This window comes from Patella vulgata, chromosome 8, assembly GCF_932274485.2.
Source record: "Patella vulgata chromosome 8, xgPatVulg1.2, whole genome shotgun sequence".
In the NCBI taxonomy this organism is placed as follows: domain Eukaryota; kingdom Metazoa; phylum Mollusca; class Gastropoda; family Patellidae; genus Patella; species Patella vulgata.
The window spans coordinates 45,063,000-45,085,922 of record NC_065886.2 but is presented as its reverse complement, the minus strand read 5'-3'; the positions used below and the strand labels follow the sequence as shown (position 1 = coordinate 45,085,922).

At 36.1% G+C, this 22,923-nt stretch overlaps 1 protein-coding gene across 2 annotated transcripts in view; it reads left to right on the top strand.

The window, feature by feature from the left end:
- The window catches only part of LOC126830767 (transmembrane protein 272), a 74,834-nt gene extending 52,153 nt beyond the window's left edge, over positions 1-22,681 (top strand). For both annotated transcript variants that reach the window (XM_050561172.2, XM_050561173.2), the window contains 3 exons: positions 2,467-2,641; positions 3,903-3,962; positions 18,979-22,681. In XM_050561172.2, the coding sequence (XP_050417129.1) occupies positions 2,467-2,641; positions 3,903-3,962; positions 18,979-19,415 (672 nt within the window). In that variant the 3' untranslated portion in view covers positions 19,416-22,681. The remainder of the gene's footprint in view (positions 1-2,466; positions 2,642-3,902; positions 3,963-18,978) is intronic.
- Positions 22,682-22,923: the final 242 nt, after the last annotated feature.

Genomic DNA, 22,923 nt, shown 5'->3' with positions numbered 1-22,923 from the left:
GTCCAGACTATGAAAACTTCATCTAAAAAACTTCCATAGAAATCTGGTTTTAAGGGGCAGGGTGGCAGAACTCTTCCCTTCCCACTCCGTCATGAAGAGATTTGCTTAACTCGGGGTAAATCGTCTTCACATCACAGTTCCGGACGGCTGGACGTATAGTTTTTAGAAGACTGAACTTGGATCCAATTTACCTTTTACCCCTCTTAAAAGGGTTAGGATTAGTATTCCCCCAAATACTCATTTACATAAAGCGGACATTGTGGAGTCCGGAAATTCCCGAACCTCTCCAACCGGCTTACAATTAGCATCTTCCAAGTACAAAACCTCCAAAGATAGCTTTACACATCAATTATCAAAAACGGCGTAAAGTAACACATGGTTTTAATTTTATTTCAATAATTCGTTTGCGCGTAGGGATTTGTGGCAGTGGGAGGAAACCGGAGGAACCGGAGAAAACCCACGAGGTCTGACAGGCGACCCTACTCCTTGTCACGTACAACTGGGGAACCGAAACCACGCAAGTAGACTCAATGACAGACCTTATGATACCGCGCTCATGTGCTAACCATTCGCCCCCCCCCCCCACGTACGTTAAGGACAGGGTCCCCAAACTAAGTGAGAACATTATCATTTTTAGGATCTTGCGAGCCTGTTGGACGCATAGGCTCCTGCTCAGTTCTCCCCAGATGAATTGTTTTGCCTCAAAATATATGACATCCACTTTAAATGAAATATATTTGTGCATGGTTGTTTAAGCACAAGTCTTAATACTAAATGAAACCCTAGATTCCTGCTAGTGATTTCTTTTTCCAAGACATTAAACAACATTCATTACATTTCGTCTTGTATAACTTACATGACTGACATTAAGAGATCTGGCAAAGGGATGTCTTTTGGATTTCTTTAGGGTACGCTTATTTAGTGTTATAAAATAATTATATATATAAGACGCTTAATTAAGAGCAGACAGCTAGCCTATGATTTGATGTATATTATAATGAAGAAGTAAAAGTGGTTGATATTTTAACTGGGTGTATTTTTTATTTATTTGCATTTATCTACCATAAACTATAGAATTACTTTGTCTACTTTAATTTATATGTAATATTTTATTCGAGGATAATCCCCTTTCTCTTAGTTTGCTAAATACCAATGTACATGCTGAATCAAAGTCGGTCTTCTGAGAACATATCCTATGAGAACGGAGAATCTGAGATTTTATGATGCCAGAGAACGTATGTTTTGGGTCAAAGGAGCTTTTGAACAATAATTGACGTGTGTCGGTGTTCCTTTGAAAAATACTTTAGTTTCCAGTTGGCCTGTGATTTTGGTGTTGCTACTTTTTAAAAACGGTAGTGTCAAGGGAATCTATGCTGTTATGACTTACATTTGCGGTTAACTTGACAGATGGATGATGATTGTTTAGGATGTTGAAAAACGCCCAAAATTCGTCTAGTGTGTACGTCCAGACTATGAAAACTTCATCTAAAAAACGTCCATAGAAATCTGGTTTTAATGGGCAGAGTGGCAAAGCGTCCCTTTCCCACTTCGCCATGAAGAGATTTGCATAACTCGGGGCAAATCGTTTTCCCATCGCAGTTCCGGAAGACTGGAGGTATACTTGATCGTTGAAAGCGAAGTCATTCCTCCTCACACATATGTTGAGTAATTTGAGGATTTCTTCGTCCGGTCGATTAGGGTTAGATCGGAAGGTTGCGGAAACGACAGGGTTCGTCCTCTTATTAACCCCAAGCTTCACACCAATTTATGAAGAAACAAACTGAGGAGTAACCTCAATCTGATTAAAATACAGATCAATATTTCGTTTCGTTTTTTATACTTTCGATGGCCTACACTACAGTACATGAAGATCTGACCGGTTGTAACGATAGGTCGCGTCAGAGGTCATACGAGCAGCTTTTGACCCTATGACGTCGGACATTTGATTAACCAATCAGTATTGATGTCACAGTTCCGTGCAAAACACACCTAAAGCTTGCCGTAACAGACCGTTTCATCGAAAGTATAAAAAAAAACGAAACGAAATATAGATCTGTTTTTTAATCAGATTGGTCAGCATTCCTCCACAACCTTGCCATACAGAGTTACACACGAGCCCTACCCCTTTCTTTCTTCCGAAAACTTTGTGAACGCGATAGAGGCTACAATTTTTAGCGGATTGTTTAAACGAAATACTTATATAAGAGTGAAATCGTGCACTTAAGGGGCTCCGTAAATTAGAGTAACCTATCCCAGAACCCATTGGGTCGCTCTTCGATCTCTAGTTGGCCGGTTACCGCTTGCTTCCGGTGTGCGCGTAGGGGTTTTACTGCCCAGTTGATTTGGTAACATTTCTATGATGTTTTATCGTTGAAATAATTAATGTGGCAATGATTTTGTGACATTCTTGTCAGATAACCAAGCATTTCTGACACATTCAGGCTAGAACTTGTTATTTATTTGCAGACATTCAACGAAGGGCGACAACTCTACCAAACTTCATTGGGTCATTCGGATGCTCCGTCCACAGATTACAGTAACCATAATACGGAAATATGGATACATCTCCAGGAAGCTAGTAAAGATGCTGAAAGTTCTTGTGATTTTGTATGCCGAGCCTCTGACATTCTTTGCCATACCTGTAAGTAGTGTTTGTTCTTTCTATGTTTTGGTAAGCAAATGAAATGAAAATGAAATGAAATGGGGTTTAACGTCCTACTGTTCTGCCCCGACTGGGCTAATGAAGACGGGCATACGCCATACAGTGTGCTATGAGGGAAATTTTGCCCGGGCAGCGGCACTATGGCCTACTCTTATATCGAATTTCAACTGCCAAGGGATCTTTTACGTGCACGCCAATGTATACACGGGACCTTGGTTTTTCGTCTGATCCGAATGACTAGACAGCTGTCCTTGTCAGGCCCTAGACCACTGACAAGGGAAAAATCCCGATGAACTTTCTCGGCCAATGATTTTGTTAAGCAGTTTCCCGTTATCTATCAAAGTAGCATCTTTGCTAAATGTCCTAATGCATTGATGAAACTGTGAATCTATTTAAAAAAAAATGAGGTACTCCCCAAGATACATTAAACATGTGCAATACTCAGGACAGCCTGGTGAGTTTCCTACTCTTAGATTTCATTTAATAATGCTGCTCAATAGACTCTTTTTTCTAGAAAAGAACAATTATATTAATGATCTTTTTATTGATAATCATTGCGTGACCCGAAGCTCTAAAAAAGTTAAGAGAAACATCTCGTGAATCTCCCGCATGTTTGTAGAGTATCGAGTTTATAACATATTTTTTTAATCATAAGGTCTGTCATTGAATCAAGTCCATTACGCTTGTGCGTGACCAGTAGTAGGGTCGCCTGTCGAACCTCTTGGGTTTTATCCGGGTGCTGCGGTTACCTCTCACAGCTAAAGACCCATACACGCAAGTAATGGGGAGAAAGGGAGATAGAATTCCCAAGACAGAAGCTATAGTAGATGAAGCGAAAATAAAAATTATATGTCCTACTTGCCTGTTGCATGCGGACAAATAAAAACATAACGGACACTGGGAGGTACAAAATCTTCTGAGAATACAGGGCTATGTCATCCAGCCTCTAACCTCGGCCTACCCGAGAAAGCAGCTTAAGCACTCCGGTGGTCTGAGGCAGAACAGATCGGAATGTCAATGCCAACCGAGAAGTAGGAAAGAAAAACAGTAATTGTTACCGACTGACAGAATCCATTATATTAAACACTGGGTGGTATTTCGTGGTTTATATAATTTTGAAATTACATTAACTTTCTATTAGAAAAATAATTTGTTATTTAATACTACAAATGGCTTGTCCTTTTTAAAACATTAAACACAGCAGTCTATTATAATCCATATTCAACCTTATTTGTTTCAGGTTTAGTCACCTTGTTTTTAGGATTGTTATTAACATTGCCTATAGGAATGATATCCATAGGTAAGTTATATAGCTTAAATCACCTCACGCCATCTTATATATAATGAGAAATCCTAGAAAGACGTTTTTAAAGATGCATCATGTAAGAGCTAAAGCTGTCTATTTTAGTCTTTTTCTGGTTTCCAATGTTATATAAATTATTATTATGGACATTTATTGACATGTCAAGAACATAATCAACTCTCTAGACCATCGGATGGCGGAGATATCAAGTGATCAGACAATGCCTGATATATCTTCGTTAAACGTTTCGTCAAGACTTCGTTTTACGCTAGTTCTTGTCAAAAGTTCATAACTTTGCTCAGAGAAAAGTAATTTGACTAAAATTTTCAATATATTTATTTTCATTATCTATTTTTGAACTAGTATATATACAGCCAGAACAGCCAGTTTTATCTAAATCTGACATAATGCATCTATAAGATTAAGATGTATATATTTTGCTTTTATTTTCAAATATTTATATGGTTATAGATTTAAACTTCGTTTCGTTTTTAAATTCTCACTATGATCGCAAGGACTGTACATTTTACGTAGTGGTTGGCTTTATCGTCCCAATTTGTCGAAATTGTGGAGTTGGATGATTTGTATTCTGGATAGTCGGTCAGCCGAGTTTCTAAGAGTATGCAATTGTTATTATGTAGCCAATACCTGGCTTCAATCCGAAGGTTATTATGGAAAATTGAACGGGAAATTTGTTGTTTTACCAGTTCAGCTCAATCTATAGTATTCCCTTTTAAACAATTGAACACCGTGGTTCAACATCCTGCTACATTATATGGTACACATTTGCGACCACAAATATCTTCATCTTGGAAGTTAAAGAAAATCCCGATTCTAGAGCATTTGGCAAAGACTACATTTATCATAGATGGATATACAGTAGTTATATTATTCATACGGGTATCTAAAGTAATTTCATAATGACCTTAAAAGCATAGGTTATCAGTCTGTGAAAACCGAACCATGCTAATTGATCAGACGTAATAAATGATCTGATTTGAAGATTTACACTTAAAATCCCTCTAAATGCGCGACCGCGGATGTCTGCGATTTAAGACGCCAGCTCTCTAATGGAAACAGAGATTACTGACCACACAACTTTTTCTTTAGCAGACCGACTTAGGAATTATATTCTTGTCCATCTATGTCGTCACCTTTATCCGCCGGTTCGTTGTCCGTCCACAATATCTTGTAAGCACTCTACAGGTCAGAGTTTTTGATGGATTATTAAGCATAAAAGAATTAATCATTTTTGAATCGCCTATTTCAATACTTGATGGGAAGGAAGAACACTATCCAATTTCAAAACAGTAAATAGCAAATTTCGAGCACGGTTTGTGGGTTTATTTCGCTAAAATTAAAAAAAAGGAAAAAAAAAAAAGAAAAAAGAAATCGTCAGACAAATAGGTCATGAAATATAATGACAAATTCAGTGGCTTAACGACATACGGTTTACCCCGAATCCATTCACTTAATTTAATTTTTCTTGTTTATTCCTGGGAATTGTCTGTGTAGATTTAGCCTTGACTTCAGACTTGTCTACAGCGATCGTCACGCGCTAACACAATCATGCTCAATACCGTGGGGTCTGAACAAAAGCCCCCAAGCACCCTACCACACCCCACCCCAAGCATCTTCCCATTCAGTAATTAAGTACAGCAATAGTTCTTTATTAAATGTGTAATACATGCGGTCCACGATTAGACCTTGAATTCTATTAGTGACATGCAAACTAGAGATAAGTCAATTTCTCAATGAGTTGCTCCACGAGGTTTGTGGAAGATAGCTGCCAGTCAGATAGAATGATTAAATAAAATACACGGTCTGTCTAGAGGAAAACGTGGTTTATTACTAATTTGTTACTTTCTAGAAGTAGACGAAATAAATCCGAACTATGTGCTTAGAAACCATATGCAGCTATATTATACATCGGTCTACCTATTTCACTCAGAGAGAGAGAGAGAGAGCGAGAGAGACGGTGTTTAACCTCCACTCGGCATAAAATAGGTCTTTTCGGGAGTAACATATGCTTCCATTTTATTTCAATAAGTTAGGAGAGAGAGAGAGAGAGGGTGGGAGTGGGAGTCGTAGCCAGGTGTCTCGTACCAACATAAACTAGACTGTATTAAGAAGGTTGCCTTTTTGTCAGCTAAAATCAATGCTATAAGTGTTGGTTGACCTTAATCAATAAATACGCTGAAATGTTTTTTGGAGGTTTGGCATTCATGAATAAAGCGATTGAGCTTTGTGACTATAACCGAGAGGGTTTTAAAGGGAAAATTATATTATAATGCTGTTGTAATTTTTATTCGCTTATCTTTTTTATTGATTTGCTATTAGAAAAGGTCCATTTCCAGAGAGAGAGAAAGAGAGAGAGAGGGGGGAGAGAGGTGTGGTGGGGGGATAACGTCCACTCGACACAAACTAGATCTTTTCGGGGCTGACTAATAGTCCAAGTGTGGGATCAAAATCATGCAACTTGACCTAACGATATATAGCGTACGCGGTAAGCTATTCGGCCACACAAACCCCAGGAATCAATAGAGGGTGTTTTCGTGGTTTGTAAGACACAAAATTAAGCGTTTCAACGAAATATTTGAGTGGTCGAATTATGTAAGATTAATCAATATCTGACGTCATAGGGTCAAAAGCCACTCGTACGACCCCTGACACGACCTTCAAGTACAACTTGTCACATCTTCATGTAGTGTAGGCCATCAAAAGTATAAAAAAAAACGAACGAAATCTAGATCTGTATTTTAATCAGATTGATTTTATCATTAAATTTTTAATCTCACGCATTTTTAAATACATTTAAATCTCGGCCTAGAGAGTTGATTATAAGCGTGTCATATTAATAAATGTCCAAAAACAAAGACCTGCAATATCCAGATTTAGCTCTTACACAATTCCTCTTTAAAGATAAATGATAAACACAAAACATACACATCGTAAAATACAACATAGCAAATTAAGTAAATGAATATCATGAATACCAAGTGGAAGCCTGTAAAAATATATGCAATTTCACCTTTTTCTTAAACATGTAAAAACTAGGTTACTGCGTAAATTAATAGGAATAATATTCCATAATTATGAAGCGTGTTCAATAAAAGAGATGTTGTGGTATGATACAAGTTTTGCTTTACTGGTTTGTGGCATGTTAGGTACCATAGACTACTGATAACGCATTTACAGTTAAGCTGAATAGCCGATATAATCTGTACGTGGAAGCCTATTATACCATATCACACAGTATAATCACATCGAAGCCAACTTACTCACTGCCATGTAGCATTTTTTTGCAATCTATATTCCAGGTGTGCGTGACATAAATGTAGACTTAAAAGCAATTCTCCGCCCAACTATTAATGGTCTCATTATAGCATAATAATCCCATTTTTAGCACGGGACGTGGTAGATGAGCGCGGAACATAGAACTGTTCGAGATTTTTCAGCCCCGGCTACCACTTGTCAGGGATGGTGACTGTTTTGAAAGACGAAAACCAGACATATCCGTTTAGATATTTGGCAAAATTCTGCTACCTCGCAATGCGAACGTAAATGAAATGAAATGGGGTTTAATGTCCTACTGTTCTGCTTCGACTGGGCTAATAAAGACGGGCATACGCTATACCGTGTGCGGTGAGGGAATTTGGCCCGGTCAGTGGCGCCACGGCCAACTCTTACATCGAATTTCAAGGGATCTTTTACGTGCACGCCAATATGTACACGGTACCTCGGTTTTTCGTACCATCCGAACAACTATAAATTGTACCTTGCCCGGACCACGGTCCTGCACTACTAACACGGAGCAGCGACCGTGGCTCCTACCATTGCAAACGTAATAAAAAATACCTGTTTGTCTTAGAATGACCGAAATATTGCGTTGACCAGATATTAAATCCCATTCCACCCCAATTTATAGTACCCCAAATTAAAAGCATTGTATTGCTTAATAACGTGCCATCAGGACTAAGGAGTGGGGGTACAATCGGTTTATCGCTACGGGTGGGGATAAATATCTATATTTTTTTTTTGCGTGGGCATGGTAAAGTCAAAAACTCTATTTTTGCATAGTCCTTGAACAGGTGTGAGAGGGCGGTAGTATTTTCGTTGCTTCAGCACACAAGTTCTCTTCGCAGTCCTGTCTGTGTTATCACCCTTAGTTGAGGCGAACGTTCACCATGACCGTATGAACTAACGTAAGGACCCACTTCATTACCATTAAAAAGGGATAAATATGTGTTTCATTAGTGCCTTATCCCAAATCGAAATGTGGAAAGGTTGCGGGGGCGCCACGTAGTTAGGAGGTTTTAATATGTTACGATTAAATTAGGCAATGAATTTGTAAATTATATAATGCTGAACTTATGAATCCCAAAAGTCGGACTCCGGTCTCCACAATGTGATAAATTTCATTTAAAATACATCTGGAAGTTTTTATACGTTTAGTTTTTATATTCCTCAAAATCAAACAAAACTAAAATACTGCGAATTTTATTATTTAAATTTGAGCTGAGTATGTTAACGTGTAACACGATACACTTTTGTTACCAAAGAGTAGTATGCCGACTTCAATCATATTCTCAGAAATATTCATCATAAACCTCGCGGCCAGCATTATTTAACATAAACCTCGCGGACAGCATTGTTCATCATAAACCTCGCAGACAGCATTATTCAACATAAACCTTGCGGACAGCATGATTCAACATAAACCTCGCGGACAGCATGATTCAACATAAACATCGACGACATGTACGCTCCTGGCTTGATCACATCTGTCAGGAAGTTCACAAAGAACATCTTTTATGGTATTAGATCAATATCCCCCCAGTGTAATAAAGCGGGATATCGTGTGTTTGGGGATCTTGGATTGAAAGGTTCCAATAAATATAAAACAATTAGAAACAGAGAAAAAACAAAGACTATGTCTCAATGGAAGACAGTCATGTGCTTAATACACTTGCCAAGTATCTAAATGCTGGTCTAACATGCAAATTTTATTAGAAAACTCGCGTAGTTTAAATCACTAATAGGCATAAGAACTTCTTGTTGCTCCGAACTAATGACTGTGTGTTGATCTAAGCTGTCACAGTTATTCAACATATACCTTAATGAATGGGTTTTATAAGGAAGTGGATTAAAGCCTAGTAACAGAACGGGACAGTGTTAAATAGTTGGGATTTAACCGACAGTACATAGACATTACTACGAAGCTACCAAATACTTTTATTGTGGAATTACTAGCCAGACAAATTGCCGATGGTCAGGTTATCAGGGTGAATTCTAATTAATCATCCAACAGGCAACTTGTCATGACCCTATTTCAGTCTTACTAAGCACCGACAAGATACGACAAGAGTTATTTTTGTCAATAGCGCCAAAAGTGACCGACAAGAAAAACATATTCTATATACACATTATATCCCAAATTTAGATGATTTAATCAAAAAAAATAACAAAATTATGGATAATTATGATATGAATTGCAAATGAATTTCAAAACATTGATATATCAGGTAAACTTCATGAAAATGCAAACTTGTCAAAAATAAGTTTCAGCTTAGGCCTACGAACTGCGTCATCGCAGCCATCTTGGAATTGTGACGTCATGTCAATAATGGAAGTCCGTCAATTGATGTACATTAATTGTCCAAAGAACAAATGCATGGGTCTTTCTATACGCCCACATTTTCATGTGGACGTATATTGTCGTCGCCCCTGTCCGTTCGGACGTCCGTCGAAACTTCATGGATTATGGCCCCTGTTTGTACGAAAAATCACATTTTTAGCTTGTGGACCCTATAGAGGTCACAATTTTTATCCGATTTTGTTAAAACTTGAAATGTAAGTTTATAACCCAAAGATCTCGTTTTTTTTTCGATATTCGCGCATATCGGACCGTAACTTCCTGAATTATGTCCCTTGATTGTACGAAAAATCACGTTTTTAGCTTGTGGACCCTATAGAGGTTATAATTTTTATCCGATTTAAAAAAAAACCGTATTATTATATCACCGTTACACCCTAACTTCGTGAAAATCGGCCCAAAACTGACTGACAAAATGGCCGCCCTCGTTCTCCTATAGCGTAAAAATATGGTATATCAAGGTTGTGGACCCTATATGGGTCTCGATGTAGTAGCAGAAATTTTGTTTATTACTATACACTTACATGTTATTTAATGGTCCGTGAACGTAACCATTTTGACAATCTGTCTACCAACAATTGTGCTTAACTCCTTGTTGAAAAATCGCAAAAAAATATTCAAAACCAGATTTAGAACAGGATGGACATAGTCTTTCAACTGAAGTACACTTTACTTCAGCTTATATTTTCACTTTTAATTAAAGTATGCTTCATACGAAAGACGATATACTACTTCAAATTGTTTTTGTTCCGATAATTGCACATGGAGCCATGATCGTCGAAAGGATGACGTCGCGACAGAACATGTAAGGGTAGGCTTATAATAGGAGTCAACCATTTCTGTTACTGTTAAAAATTCACAATTTAACATTAGCCAAGCAACATGTTTTCATTCTAAAAAACCCAAATCGTAATAATATCAGAACCATTAGCAATGCTACCAGACCATTACATGTTAGTCCAGGCGTTGTGACTTCCATCATTATGACAGTCGGTCTGTTGTTAATGGATCATAACTTACTCCTTGTATAAAAATCGCCAAAAGTGTTCAAAACCAGTCTTGGAACAAGGGTGGTAATCGTTTTTTGAATGAAGCACACTAAATTTAGCAACATTAATTGTGTGATCTTAAACTAGTAAATATCTTATGACTATGGTCGTCTTAAGGCCGTGTTTGTGACTAATGCTTTTGACTCATGACGTTGGAAGTTTTGTAAAGATGCGGTGCATTGGAGGCTCTATCGGTTTAATGTCATGACACGGCATAATTAATTGGCATAGGCAAAAAGTGTGTAGTCGTATATAATTAAAGCAAATTCCGGACAAGAAAGATCACTTCAAAGTCCTAATTCTCTGATGAGAAGATTACCGTGAAAACGATTACACCTAGGTGAGAACTAAATAAACAAACCTAAAACTAAAAAAAATAAAACCCCAAACTAGAAAATATTCAAAAGTCGTATATGGGCCACCGTACAGATCACATATTTCACCAAACATAATTAATCGATTAGACGTTACAATCTTTTTTTAAAAAATTGAATCTAAGTCACTTTATGTACATTCATATTACATTAAAGATCGGGATCGTGTTATACTTATGCAAAAGACATGTTGACATAATTCCTTTCATTATTTAAAACATTTATGAAGCTTTTCCGATGATCTTTAATAGGTAAGTTTAGATCCGTTCTCGTCTATTTAAAGGTTCCAAAGAATAGAGCCACACGCCCTTTAATTTGCAGTATATCGTTTACAAGGAAAGTCTTATTTCCGAAATGCCAAATTGTCCACTTACGTGACATCCCATTAGTTGGATAGCTGGTTATTGGACTGTAGGATTTCCGAACTATTAACATCGCATAACTGCTGAATGAACAACCATTTACGAACTGTTTAAAAAAATATTTTAACGGAACATGTCATAAAAACGCAATGATTAGATTATAGTTTCTTATTCCAAACGATTTGTAAAATTATTTTCTGCGCCACTTGAAATATGTGTGTTCGATTTTATGTGTAATTTAAAACGAATGAAACTGTCAAGTACGATATAGGTCAAATTGAACTAAATTATCATTACATGCAGGTCTCAAATTTAATCTTATCTGTTTATGACTGAAATCAAATTTTACATAATTTTATACAAGTGTTTAAAGGACATATGGCTCTATTCCTTGACGAAAATGGGCATAAAAACACATATTAATGTAATATGAATCTTTACAAATGGATATATATTCATTTTTTTAAATCTTTATTGTAATTACAAATCCATTATGTTCGATGAATTACGTGAAACTTCGAAACTGAACGACAGTCGTTTATGCCTTCAAAGTTCATTCTACGCTACACGTTTTTTCAAAGTATTAATTTGTCGGTTGTGAATCAGTCATTCCGCATTGTCTTGTAGAATATATTTTTTTTGTTTATTGCCAACGGCGCCCGAAACCATTAGGGATTAAGTATTGGATATCAGGATCTCATATTTTCACCGTAAGATAACAACATCAATATAGCCTCAAATGGACCAACATTGAATTCTAATTGGTGTTTTTAATTTCAAATATTAAGACAACCATTGTGTTAGAGGGTTAGCTCCTTTAAAACATGCAGTCAAAAAACAAAATTCGTTCTTAATCGAAAATATAATATCTCAAATAAAATGTTGGGTTTTTTTTGTCATTAAAACATGTCTCTACAATGCATCGAGATCACGTGGCTCTGAAGTTGCGTGAAAATAACGAAGAAACAATATTAAAACTTGGTTTTATTATTGTATTAATGTATTTTTACTATGCTTTAAGACACGTTTAGCTAATATAAAAGTAAAATAATCCAATGCTCTTCGTCATATGTAGAAACAAAAAACGCCAAGAACCTCGGAACTAAACTAAAAGCATTTCATGGACGTAAAATAGAAGAAATAAATTTACACTTATTTCCCAGAATAATATTGTAAAAGTGTCAAGCGTCTCCTAGAGCTATCAATTTTCTGAAAACCTTTTTTGCGCACAATTCACGAGACAATGCTTTTTAGCACCTAATCCGGGAAATAAATTGACACATTCCGTATCTGTAATAACTCAATCAGTGCAAAGGATTTTCTGTTTTTCCGTGAAACAGAAATGGATTATTTCTTGTTTTAGGAAAACGGGAAATGAAATTTTCTGGCGAAACTAGTTTTTTCTATTCACAATAAATTGGTTTTTATTTCATTATCTGAAATATAGTATTTTAATCGTGGTTGTTCATATCAGAGTAAACTCACAGTAAAATTAATCGTCCTGTATTTGTATTTAATGGTGAATTTGCTAAAGACGTGATGAATATGATAAAACCCTCTCCAATGTTGATTACTTTTGGTCACAATCACACAATACAAGTACAGAAAATGTGTGTCACCAACATTCTATGGTTTTATTATGCCTGATACGAACCAATCAGAAATATTAAAGATGACTTGTGTAAGAGCTAAATCTGCTTACTGCGTGTCTTTTTTTTCTGGCTACAAATATATTATTATTCAGAATTCATAAATTTATTCACATTACAAACCCATAATCAACAATGTCGGATGGCTTGGATATTAAGTGTATTAGAACATCTGCTCTATTTAATCGGTTGACGTTAAAATGGAAAATAAAGACCGCATTTGTTATCGCAGCAATGACAATCGAGACTACACAACTGTTGTCAAAATTCATAACTTCGCTCAGAATAAAGTTATTCATTTTTCATCATCTATATTTAAATTATTATAGCAAGCCCTTTATCTAAATCTTACATACTGCATCTTCAGATTAGTTCGGTAAAATAAAAGCATGTACATCAGGTCTTTAGCAGCTGAAGTAAAAATTCGTGTACTGGTTATTGTATGATTAAACATTGATGTTAATCAGAGCTTCTATAAATTGATTAAATTATACGTCAATTACGTTTCGTTTTATTTTTGTATTCTGTGCTGGCTGTCATATGATAGTACAAATAAACGAAACGAAATTGTAACGTAATTTTAGTTTTTTAGGCAAAACAAAACGGATATCATCTGCCAGCTTCCGCGATCTAAATAGTATGCTTTATTTTTAAGCAACAAAAACAAAAACCAGAAAAATCATGGCCATAACTACTATAACGTGGCGACACATTGGCGGACATATTACCGAAAAACCATTGCTTAAAAAAAACAACCGTTATATGTTGTGACAATAGATTAAATAGAATTTATATTATTTTCTTATGATATACTAAAAACATCAAAGAAAAGATGTTTCTATTACCATCCATTTCATAATGAACGTATAAATCAGACGTAATGAACGTTTTATATTTAAATTAGAGCAAAAACATGTATGCTTAATATAACTAAAATTGTTGTTGAATTTGAGCAAATCCAAGCTGTTATTTACAAAATCGATAATTGTTTGAAATTATATTATCGATACAATAAAATTGAGTCTAAAAAACCAAACTAATCAATGCCAACTTTTAGCGTTTTATCGAATTATCGTTATCTTGAGATTTACAGTAATATAGCTTGTAGTTCTTGGCCGAATACAGTATATATGAGAGCGGGTTGAAAAGTTCTAAGATGTGTACAAAGTCGATGTCTTCCATTTATTTTTCTACATAGTTATCCCTTTGAGGTACATAAACACCTAAAAGAAGTCGCTCACAGCTGATCGGCTAGTTAATTCCATATTTATATTTAGAAACAGGTCTCGTCCATGGTTATAAATCGGGGCACAAAATGACCAGGATCCGCTTCAAAACGGTGCAGATTGTCACAGGATGTTGGGAATTTGACACGTTTCTGACCCACAGTCGAGAGTTTTGGCACCCTTCTTGCAGAAACATTTGTCATTCCTAACTTGTTGGCGATAATGTGTTCATAACTCTCTCAAAAGATATGCCCACAACACTGGCAATATGTCGAGATGTCAATCATCGAACAGTCATCAGCATGTCATGCACCCGGGTATTTTTCTTTTCTAATGGTTCCTGTTGGTGGCCTTCCAGGATGCGAGTCATCGTCAAGGCTCTGTCACGCTCAAATGCCACAGCCCATTGCTTTACTGTGAAAAAAAAGGGGAATCGCCCCCTTAAGTGGAGAGCATGTCGGCATGTACGTGTGCTGGAGTTAGTCCTTTAGGTTGCGATGACTGCCCTATAGCCAGTTTTGTCCCTTTCTGGTGATTTTTATGGATATGTTCACAAGATGATCTGGCACGAAGACAATAAGCAAACTACAGTTGCACTTCGTATGATTCATTTAATGATTGTTACTTGTTGGTGACAAACGTTTGTTTTAACCAAATCGATATATCCTTTTCAGGTTTAGAATCTTTCAGCCAGCTCTTGTAATCTGTAGCTCTTAACCAAATATAGGATTACAGTTTGTAGCTCTTAGCCGAATACAGTATTACAGTTTGTAACTTTTGGCCGAATGCAGTATAAAGGTTCCACTCCACTTAATACACATATAAAGTGCGGAGGGGTCGACAAAGTCCAAATACATCTCTTCCTAAATTTGGCAGTTGGACTTAATCAGGCTTAAATCTGAATTATTTCTCGAATGATGGTTGCTCTAAATGTTTCACTGCCTATGGCGTGGGATTTCCCGGTTTCCTACAATTGTATCGAAGGAAAGATTTATATGTTTTGGTTGCTGACTCTAAGTAGCCGATATAATTATGGATATAATTATTGCCTAAAACTGTGTGACAGTATTTGTACTTTAATCAGGTTCTTGGATGACAACACTGGTATATACATCTAATAATAGTTTTATTCTGCTTCTTACAATATTAGGTACAAACATCGTGATGTAAACGACCGTAGAACTAACTATATGGAAGGAGTCATGACTTAATTAGCTTGGCTTAGCGTGAGTGTGCTAACTCCAGAAGCTGTCGTCTCGTACCGTCTCGTGCCAAGGCGCCCATGGCCTTCGCTCAGTCCTGGCCGGACCTAACTCCTAGCCCTGCCTGGACCTGACTCGTATCCATTAGGTACCTTGATCTAGGCACCCGCCTAGCATGGCCTCCTGGACCCGCCTGAAGATTCGTTTCTGTTCCGAGTTTATAAACGTATTCGAGACAAAGGAGCTCATTAGACACCTGTCTAATGTATCAAGCATCATATGAAGGTTTAACATTCAATATAGTTTATCAGACAAAGAAAGTTAGATAAGACATGCCAACAACAAGTTATAGTTACGCAATGACATAAGGAATACTACCAAGATCTCCAGCCGGGTATTGATAGCGACAGGTTTATGTTACAATCACTAACACGTATTTTAATATGGCAGGACGCCTCTATGACATAAGTCATTATGTTATATACCTCTCTTTGTTTGAATAAAGTTATGAATTATATGAAATAACTTTTAAAGACTATTACAAAATTAGATACCTATGGAGTCGATAATTACTACTCTTATTAAGATATAAACAACAATAATAATAATGAAAAAATATATAAAAACAAACAACACTCGTAAAATGTCGTATACAAAAATGTCTATAAACAAAAAGAAAAGGTAAATGAAACACACACGAATTTAAAAGTTATATATACATGTAAAATGTCATAATATCCAAAAATGTCTTTAAACAAAATGAAAAGGTCAATGAAAAACACACGAACTTAAAAGTTATATACACACAATCGGTCACACACGCGAGTCAATGAAAAAAAAAAACAAACGAGATCCTGGAATCACAAACACAGACTACTCTTATTATTCACATAAATGGTGGAATCGCGAACACAAACTACTCTAATTATCTTCTTAGACCGATTATTTGGTGGAATCGCGAACACAAACTACTGTAATTATCTTCTTAGACCGCTACTGCACTGTCGTAGCCAACTGTAGGGGTGGGGTACATATGATGCCCTTCCTCGTTCCAGTAATGTTGAGGGGTCAGAATATTCCCTGCTCCGTTTAGTTCAGCTCTTCTTATTGACCGGTAGTCTTTTCATTTTCCATACCGTCTGGCAAAACGGCGTGTTATGACATGTGCATATGAAGAGTATTAACTGCCACCCGTGCCGAAGTTTTATCATCTGCTTATCATATATATCATGGAGTGAACTTAATTAATAGTTAATCAAATTAGCAAGTGGAACAGATTTGACTTTAGATATCGATCTAACGATATTTACAGTATTATTTACATGGATACAATTGAAATTAGGGAGTCATATTGTTTTATCTCAAGAATAATGAATGATCTGAACACATTTAACCAATCTTAAATAAGATATTTTTGAAAGAACTAACGGTTTATCTCTATAATTTTTAAACACAACACAAAATAAGACGATACGTTCGCTCTTAAATCCGAGCACAACCCTCCTGGGGTTAAACCACTTAACATAAACTTCTCCCGTTACATATCGGGGCATTTCCCAATAAAACTTTGGGGTATTACAAATAAAACTCTCTACCGTAAATATCGGGTCTCCCGTAAACCTCGGGGCATAAATATATATAGACAAAATAACAACAAAAAAAATTATAAGAGATAAAACCGTTAATACCGTGTGATTAAAGAGCTATATCTCTCAATTAGGATACGCTTAACTCTATTCCAGATAATTAAACAATCATAAAACATTTCACTTCGCAGTTATTAGCCTGATAATACTTAGCTACTACTAAATTTAAAAGCCAAAATATGTGTTCAAAACAACCAATGATAATTCATAATCTTTTAAAAACAACATGACGCATTTTAAAACAAATAATATATATACAATTTTGTTTTAGCCATTTTCCTGTTCCACTACTAGCTTGAAAGGCAATATATTAAATTTAGTAACTACACCATGATATTTAATGACGCGTGATGATAAACTGCAGATTTCCAGTTAAATTATAATACATAGCACTAATGTCATTTTATGAACCGTCGCCATGGTAGGATTTAGAAAAAGAATTACCTGTGAATACTAAAATCTGTGGCCTGTGGTCGTCTAGTGGTATAAGACTTCAAGCGTTGCTCTGGTCTACGGCATCAATTTATATGTGACAGTATTTGTACTTTAATCAGGTTCTTGGATGACAACACTGGTATATACATCTAATAATAGTTTTATTCTGCTTCTTACAATATTAGGTACAAACATCGTGATGTAAACGACCGTAGAACTAACTATATGGAAGGAGTCATGACTTAATTAGCTTGGCTTAGCGTGAGTGTGCTAACTCCAGAAGCTGTCGTCTCGTACCGTCTCGTGCCAAGGCGCCCATGGCCTTCGCTCAGTCCTGGCCGGACCTAACTCCTAGCCCTGCCTGGACCTGACTCGTATCCATTAGGTACCTTGATCTAGGCACCCGCCTAGCATGGCCTCCTGGACCCGCCTGAAGATTCGTTTCTGTTCTGAGTTTATAAACGTATTCGAGACAAAGGAGCTCATTAGACACCTGTCTAATGTATCAAGCATCATATGAAGGTTTAACATTCAATATAGTTTATCAGACAAAGAAAGTTAGATAAGACATGCCAACAACAAGTTATAGTTACGCAATGACATAAGGAATACTACCAAGATCTCCAGCCGGGTATTGATAGCGACAGGTTTATGTTACAATCACTAACACGTATTTTAATATGGCAGGACGCCTCTATGACATAAGTCATTATGTTATAACTGCTTGTGGAAGAAACGCTACTCCACTTTCCGCATGTGTGACGTATAAAAGCATAGTTTAAACATTCTGAAACAAATTTAGTAATGGCGTCTGCATACCATTACTTTAAAAAAAATGTTCCCCATGACGACCCATCTTTAGAGATCGAGGAATGTTGTAAGGAACTTTTTAGAGCTAGGCAGAAAACAATTCAGAACTAATTAATAATCTCTGATTCACAAACGACACCCCCGCCCCCTCCAAAAAGCACACATAAAAAGCATAGAATGGACTAAGCATGTGCAAATGACTACCGTTCAATTTGGATTGGTTGCGTATTTCACCGAACATAATTGGTTAGAAATTACAATAAAAAAATTAAAAATCTGATATGAATTACTTTATATAAACTCATATTATAAAAGGTGCTTTTTAGAACCATTTTCGTATATTTTAAGATTCCAAAGAATAGAGATATTCACCTGATAAAGAGCGGAAGACGATTGTCGATTGGCAGTTCATATTCTCGATTGTCAAGTAACAATGCCTCGATAATATACAAAGTATCGATTTTCAGTATTTCAGTGGGCCGTCATCGAGGGTATCGCCATATTATTATTTTTATGGCAGATATGACGGGCATTGTCTATATACACCCAATTAAGCCATTTAGCCCTCTTTAATAATAATCATATTATATGCTTTTAATTTCAGGTGTTAAATATCTGACGGATTGTCCTGTTCAGCCTAAAATTCCTGTGTATTTACTTGTTGGTGGTTGTTTTGGACTGCTCAAGTTGATTGGCATGATATGGAAGAGCATTCAAATCCGACGGTACGAGAGTATGGACTTGTTTTATGACGCTAACGGAGCAGACCACGCCTTTGCCTCAAGTACTTTCAAAATAATGGACACCATGCTGTCGCTGTTTTTGATTGGTTGGCACTGTGTGGGTAGTTATTGGGTGTTTCCAATATGGCAGCCTTACTACGAACCTTTATTACACGAACCCAGCAATTATTGTGAAAAGACTGTGTATTTATTTGCTTCTTGCCAAATCTTAGGATGCTCTACGTTGGTGTGTCTTGTGTTCTTGTGCCTCTGTGGACTTGGGTTGTGCCGGGCAGGAACTGGGATGTTTCAAACTTGAAATGACTATGGTTATAACAGTGAGTTAATAAACAGAATCGATTATTTATTATTTAATAATCAATGAACAAAGTATATATTACGATGTAATTCGAATATGAGTTTAAAATGAGATCATCAATGAGCGTCACTGGACAGGAATTTTGATAGGCTTATATTTCAGGATAATTTAATAAGACCACTAAGAAATATTTTTGTATATATTTTAACACATCATCGGAATAACCAAATAAATTTCAACATTAATTGATATCCGTCAATGAAAGTTTTATTTGCCTACAAAAAATAATTTATATTCGCAAATGGAAGTTTTATTTGCCTACCAAAGATTATCACTGAGAAACATAATTAGAGATAGCACGGGGTCTTATATTTTTTTGGACGCGTGTGGGATATTGTTAAACAAAGTGGCATAAACAGAGAAGGTACTAAAAGTCAACCTGGAAAATCGACAAATCAATATTCACAGAAGATAAAGGCCAATTAACCATTTTATCTGATCATCTCCTCGATATTACTAATTGTGTTTTTAAAAAATAGAATTATTCTAATCCATCTATCCAGCCATTGGACATTCCCGTCACTATTTTGGATATTTCCTTTTAAAAAAAACAACAATAGTTTATTTTATACACGTCAAATCAGTATCTATACAGGTATTCTAATCGGATTTGCTTAGATTATAAAACAATCTTTACAATACAATAGAGCAATGGTTTTGACCATAAAGATTTAAAGCCATAGTTGGTAACCGTAAATTCTTCCTACCGACAGCCTATTTAACTTCCATAAGATCAAGTTGTAGTTTCCTGTTATTATGGATCTGGCTAAAAGGTTCTTCTAGAACGTCAAGGGCAGTTTTATTTATTAGGGTAAATCCTGTTGGGTTTGTATGATATATCTGGTTGGATGGAATAGGAAGATTTGCTATTGCATAAAAAAGCGACGCATTTTGTACGACGCGACGTGTAGTGTAGATACAGAAAAATGGGGTTTAACGCCCATTCGACGCAAACCAGATTATTGCGGTACTAAACTAACATATATATATATCGTACAATTTTATTTCAATAAATCGTTTGCGCGTAGGAGTCATTAGTAGTGAGAGTAAACCGGAGTACCAGGAGAAAACCCACGAGGTTGGATAGGCTAGAGTAGATACAGTTATAATATGCTGCGTTGTGCAGTCTACTTAGCTTTTTAGGAATATACAACTTCCCTAAAGTAGGCAAGACTTGGCTCTACTGCAATAGAAGAAGAGTGTCTCCTTCTCTTTACGTGGCCTTTATGAAAAATAACAATGTCAACATAATATAGGTAACGCCCTACTTCGTTAAAACCTTCCCAATGCTATTGTAGTTCATTAATGAAGATAATACACAATATCCATTGTTAAATAAATGCAGACATTACTCTGATCTTGTAATCATCTTTCTTAAAAGTATCTTTAAACCAATATTCTTGCCACAAAAGAAAGCTCATAACAATGCACCAACATCACTAATTAAAGTTATTTATATCCTTACTATATACATATATTATTAAAGTATATTACATGTATATGTATGAAAACTCAAGGTTACAGGCTTATATTCAGTGAAATATATCAAAGAACGTATAATTTCGGTCGTACACCCATTCACTCTGAAACATAAATCGATTAGGTATTTTGTGGGTTTAATGTTACATAGCAGAATTATTTGTTGATTATTTACAAATTTCTACCAAAATCCTGCAGCCAGGCTAAAACGAATCGTCAAAACTTGCGCGGATCATATTTTAACACAGGGTTCTACCTGATTGGGTTTTCGGTTGTTAACAATAAAACTGTTATGGGGTAAATTAACAAAACCAAATATTAATTTTACGTTTAAAGATAGTTTCTTCGAGTTTAATTAAGTGTGTTGTATGACTTCAAAACTTATGTTTAACTGAAAGTATGATATTTCTTATATGATACTGAAATAATTAACTGGGGTGATTATTAAACTCGGAATAAGCTCCTTAAATGTCAACCCCGATTTTGGCACTCGGCAAACCTCAGCTGACTCCTCCTACATCAACCCTCGGTTGTATGACGAGGTCCGCCATTCCAAGTTCTTTCAAGTTTCCGGATTACCAACGGCGTCGCCCATGACGACGCATTTGAAAAATGTTTTTCATTCAAGTTTATCCGATTTTCTTTAAACAAGGTCAAGTTGCAATGAAAATTCTACACACCTAATTTTGAGAACTTTTTTCTAAAAGCGGCATGTTTTCCTAATAAGCATACCAGTAGCCGTATCGCAATTGTATAGGTGTAGGTACATATCACTTACCGTCATACAGCCGAAACTAGATGTAGAGTACCGGAGTGCCTTTTGGAAGGCGACTGCCTGTCGTTAGCGCCTGAACCTGTATTTGAAATTGAACAGTAAAGAGACTGTCTTAAATCTTGAAACGCCTGGAGACATCAAAGTATTCGTGTACTATTTTAAAGATGTTATTGGTTGTACCTTGATGATCTGTACCAAATAGAAGTGATTTAATTGATTGCTGATGTAATGGTGAAAGATTTAATGAGTTTTATTGGGCATCTGAATAAAAGGGGCACCAGAGGAGAAAATGTTCAGAATCTTCAAATGGATGACTGCAACTGCATGATGGATCTTCGAAGATATGTCGTAAAAATTTATGTCGCGACAAGAAAGACACAGTCTGCTATGTACAATCTGATTGTTTCTTTTGCCTTGTAAAAATGAATTTGGAATAATAAGATCACTTAGTTTTACTTTTTGTTTGAAAGTAGTCAGAGACGGAGAAATTCTTATAATGATATCAAGTTTGTTCAATTCTTTTGTTGAAAAACATCTCGCATTGATATCCTGAAAGAGTTTCATCGTATTTCGTCGGGATAGAATTAAGTCTTTTAGCGTACGTAACTAACGTACGAAAATTAAATGGTAGCTGGGGTTTTTTTTCGCACGTATACAGTGAATGGCCATTTTGCTCAGTAATCCCAGCCAAAATTTGGCTATTTATTTAAAATTGCGTTAAAGTTTTAAATTTTTGTTTAGAACTGAAATATATTAACTTTTAGTCAATCCCCACGCTAAAACCATTAACAGAATTGATTGTGTATATCTGAAATAGACACGACCGAAGCACAAAATAGTGCCAATATGCCGACGTCAAATCTAGAGTTGTAGCTGATATTATTTTTCTGAAAAATCATTGGAAGAAGCGATAAGACGTTCTGTACGGATTATACAGTCCTAAAGGTTGCAAGAAGGCTATAGTTTACAATGTAACATTGTGTCTTGTAATGATGATGTTTACATTTGTTTGTTGATGTGACCTCATGACCTGTGACGTTTAGATAACGTCATATGGATATCATGGCTATTCACTGTGTCAGAGTCACTTCTCTGCAGGTAGGGTGAGTCTGTCGTTCAGATTGGTCTTTTAGGTATGCAGGTGTTAGATCATTAATAATTTTATGAATAAGTGCCAGATTGTGTCGTTTGCGC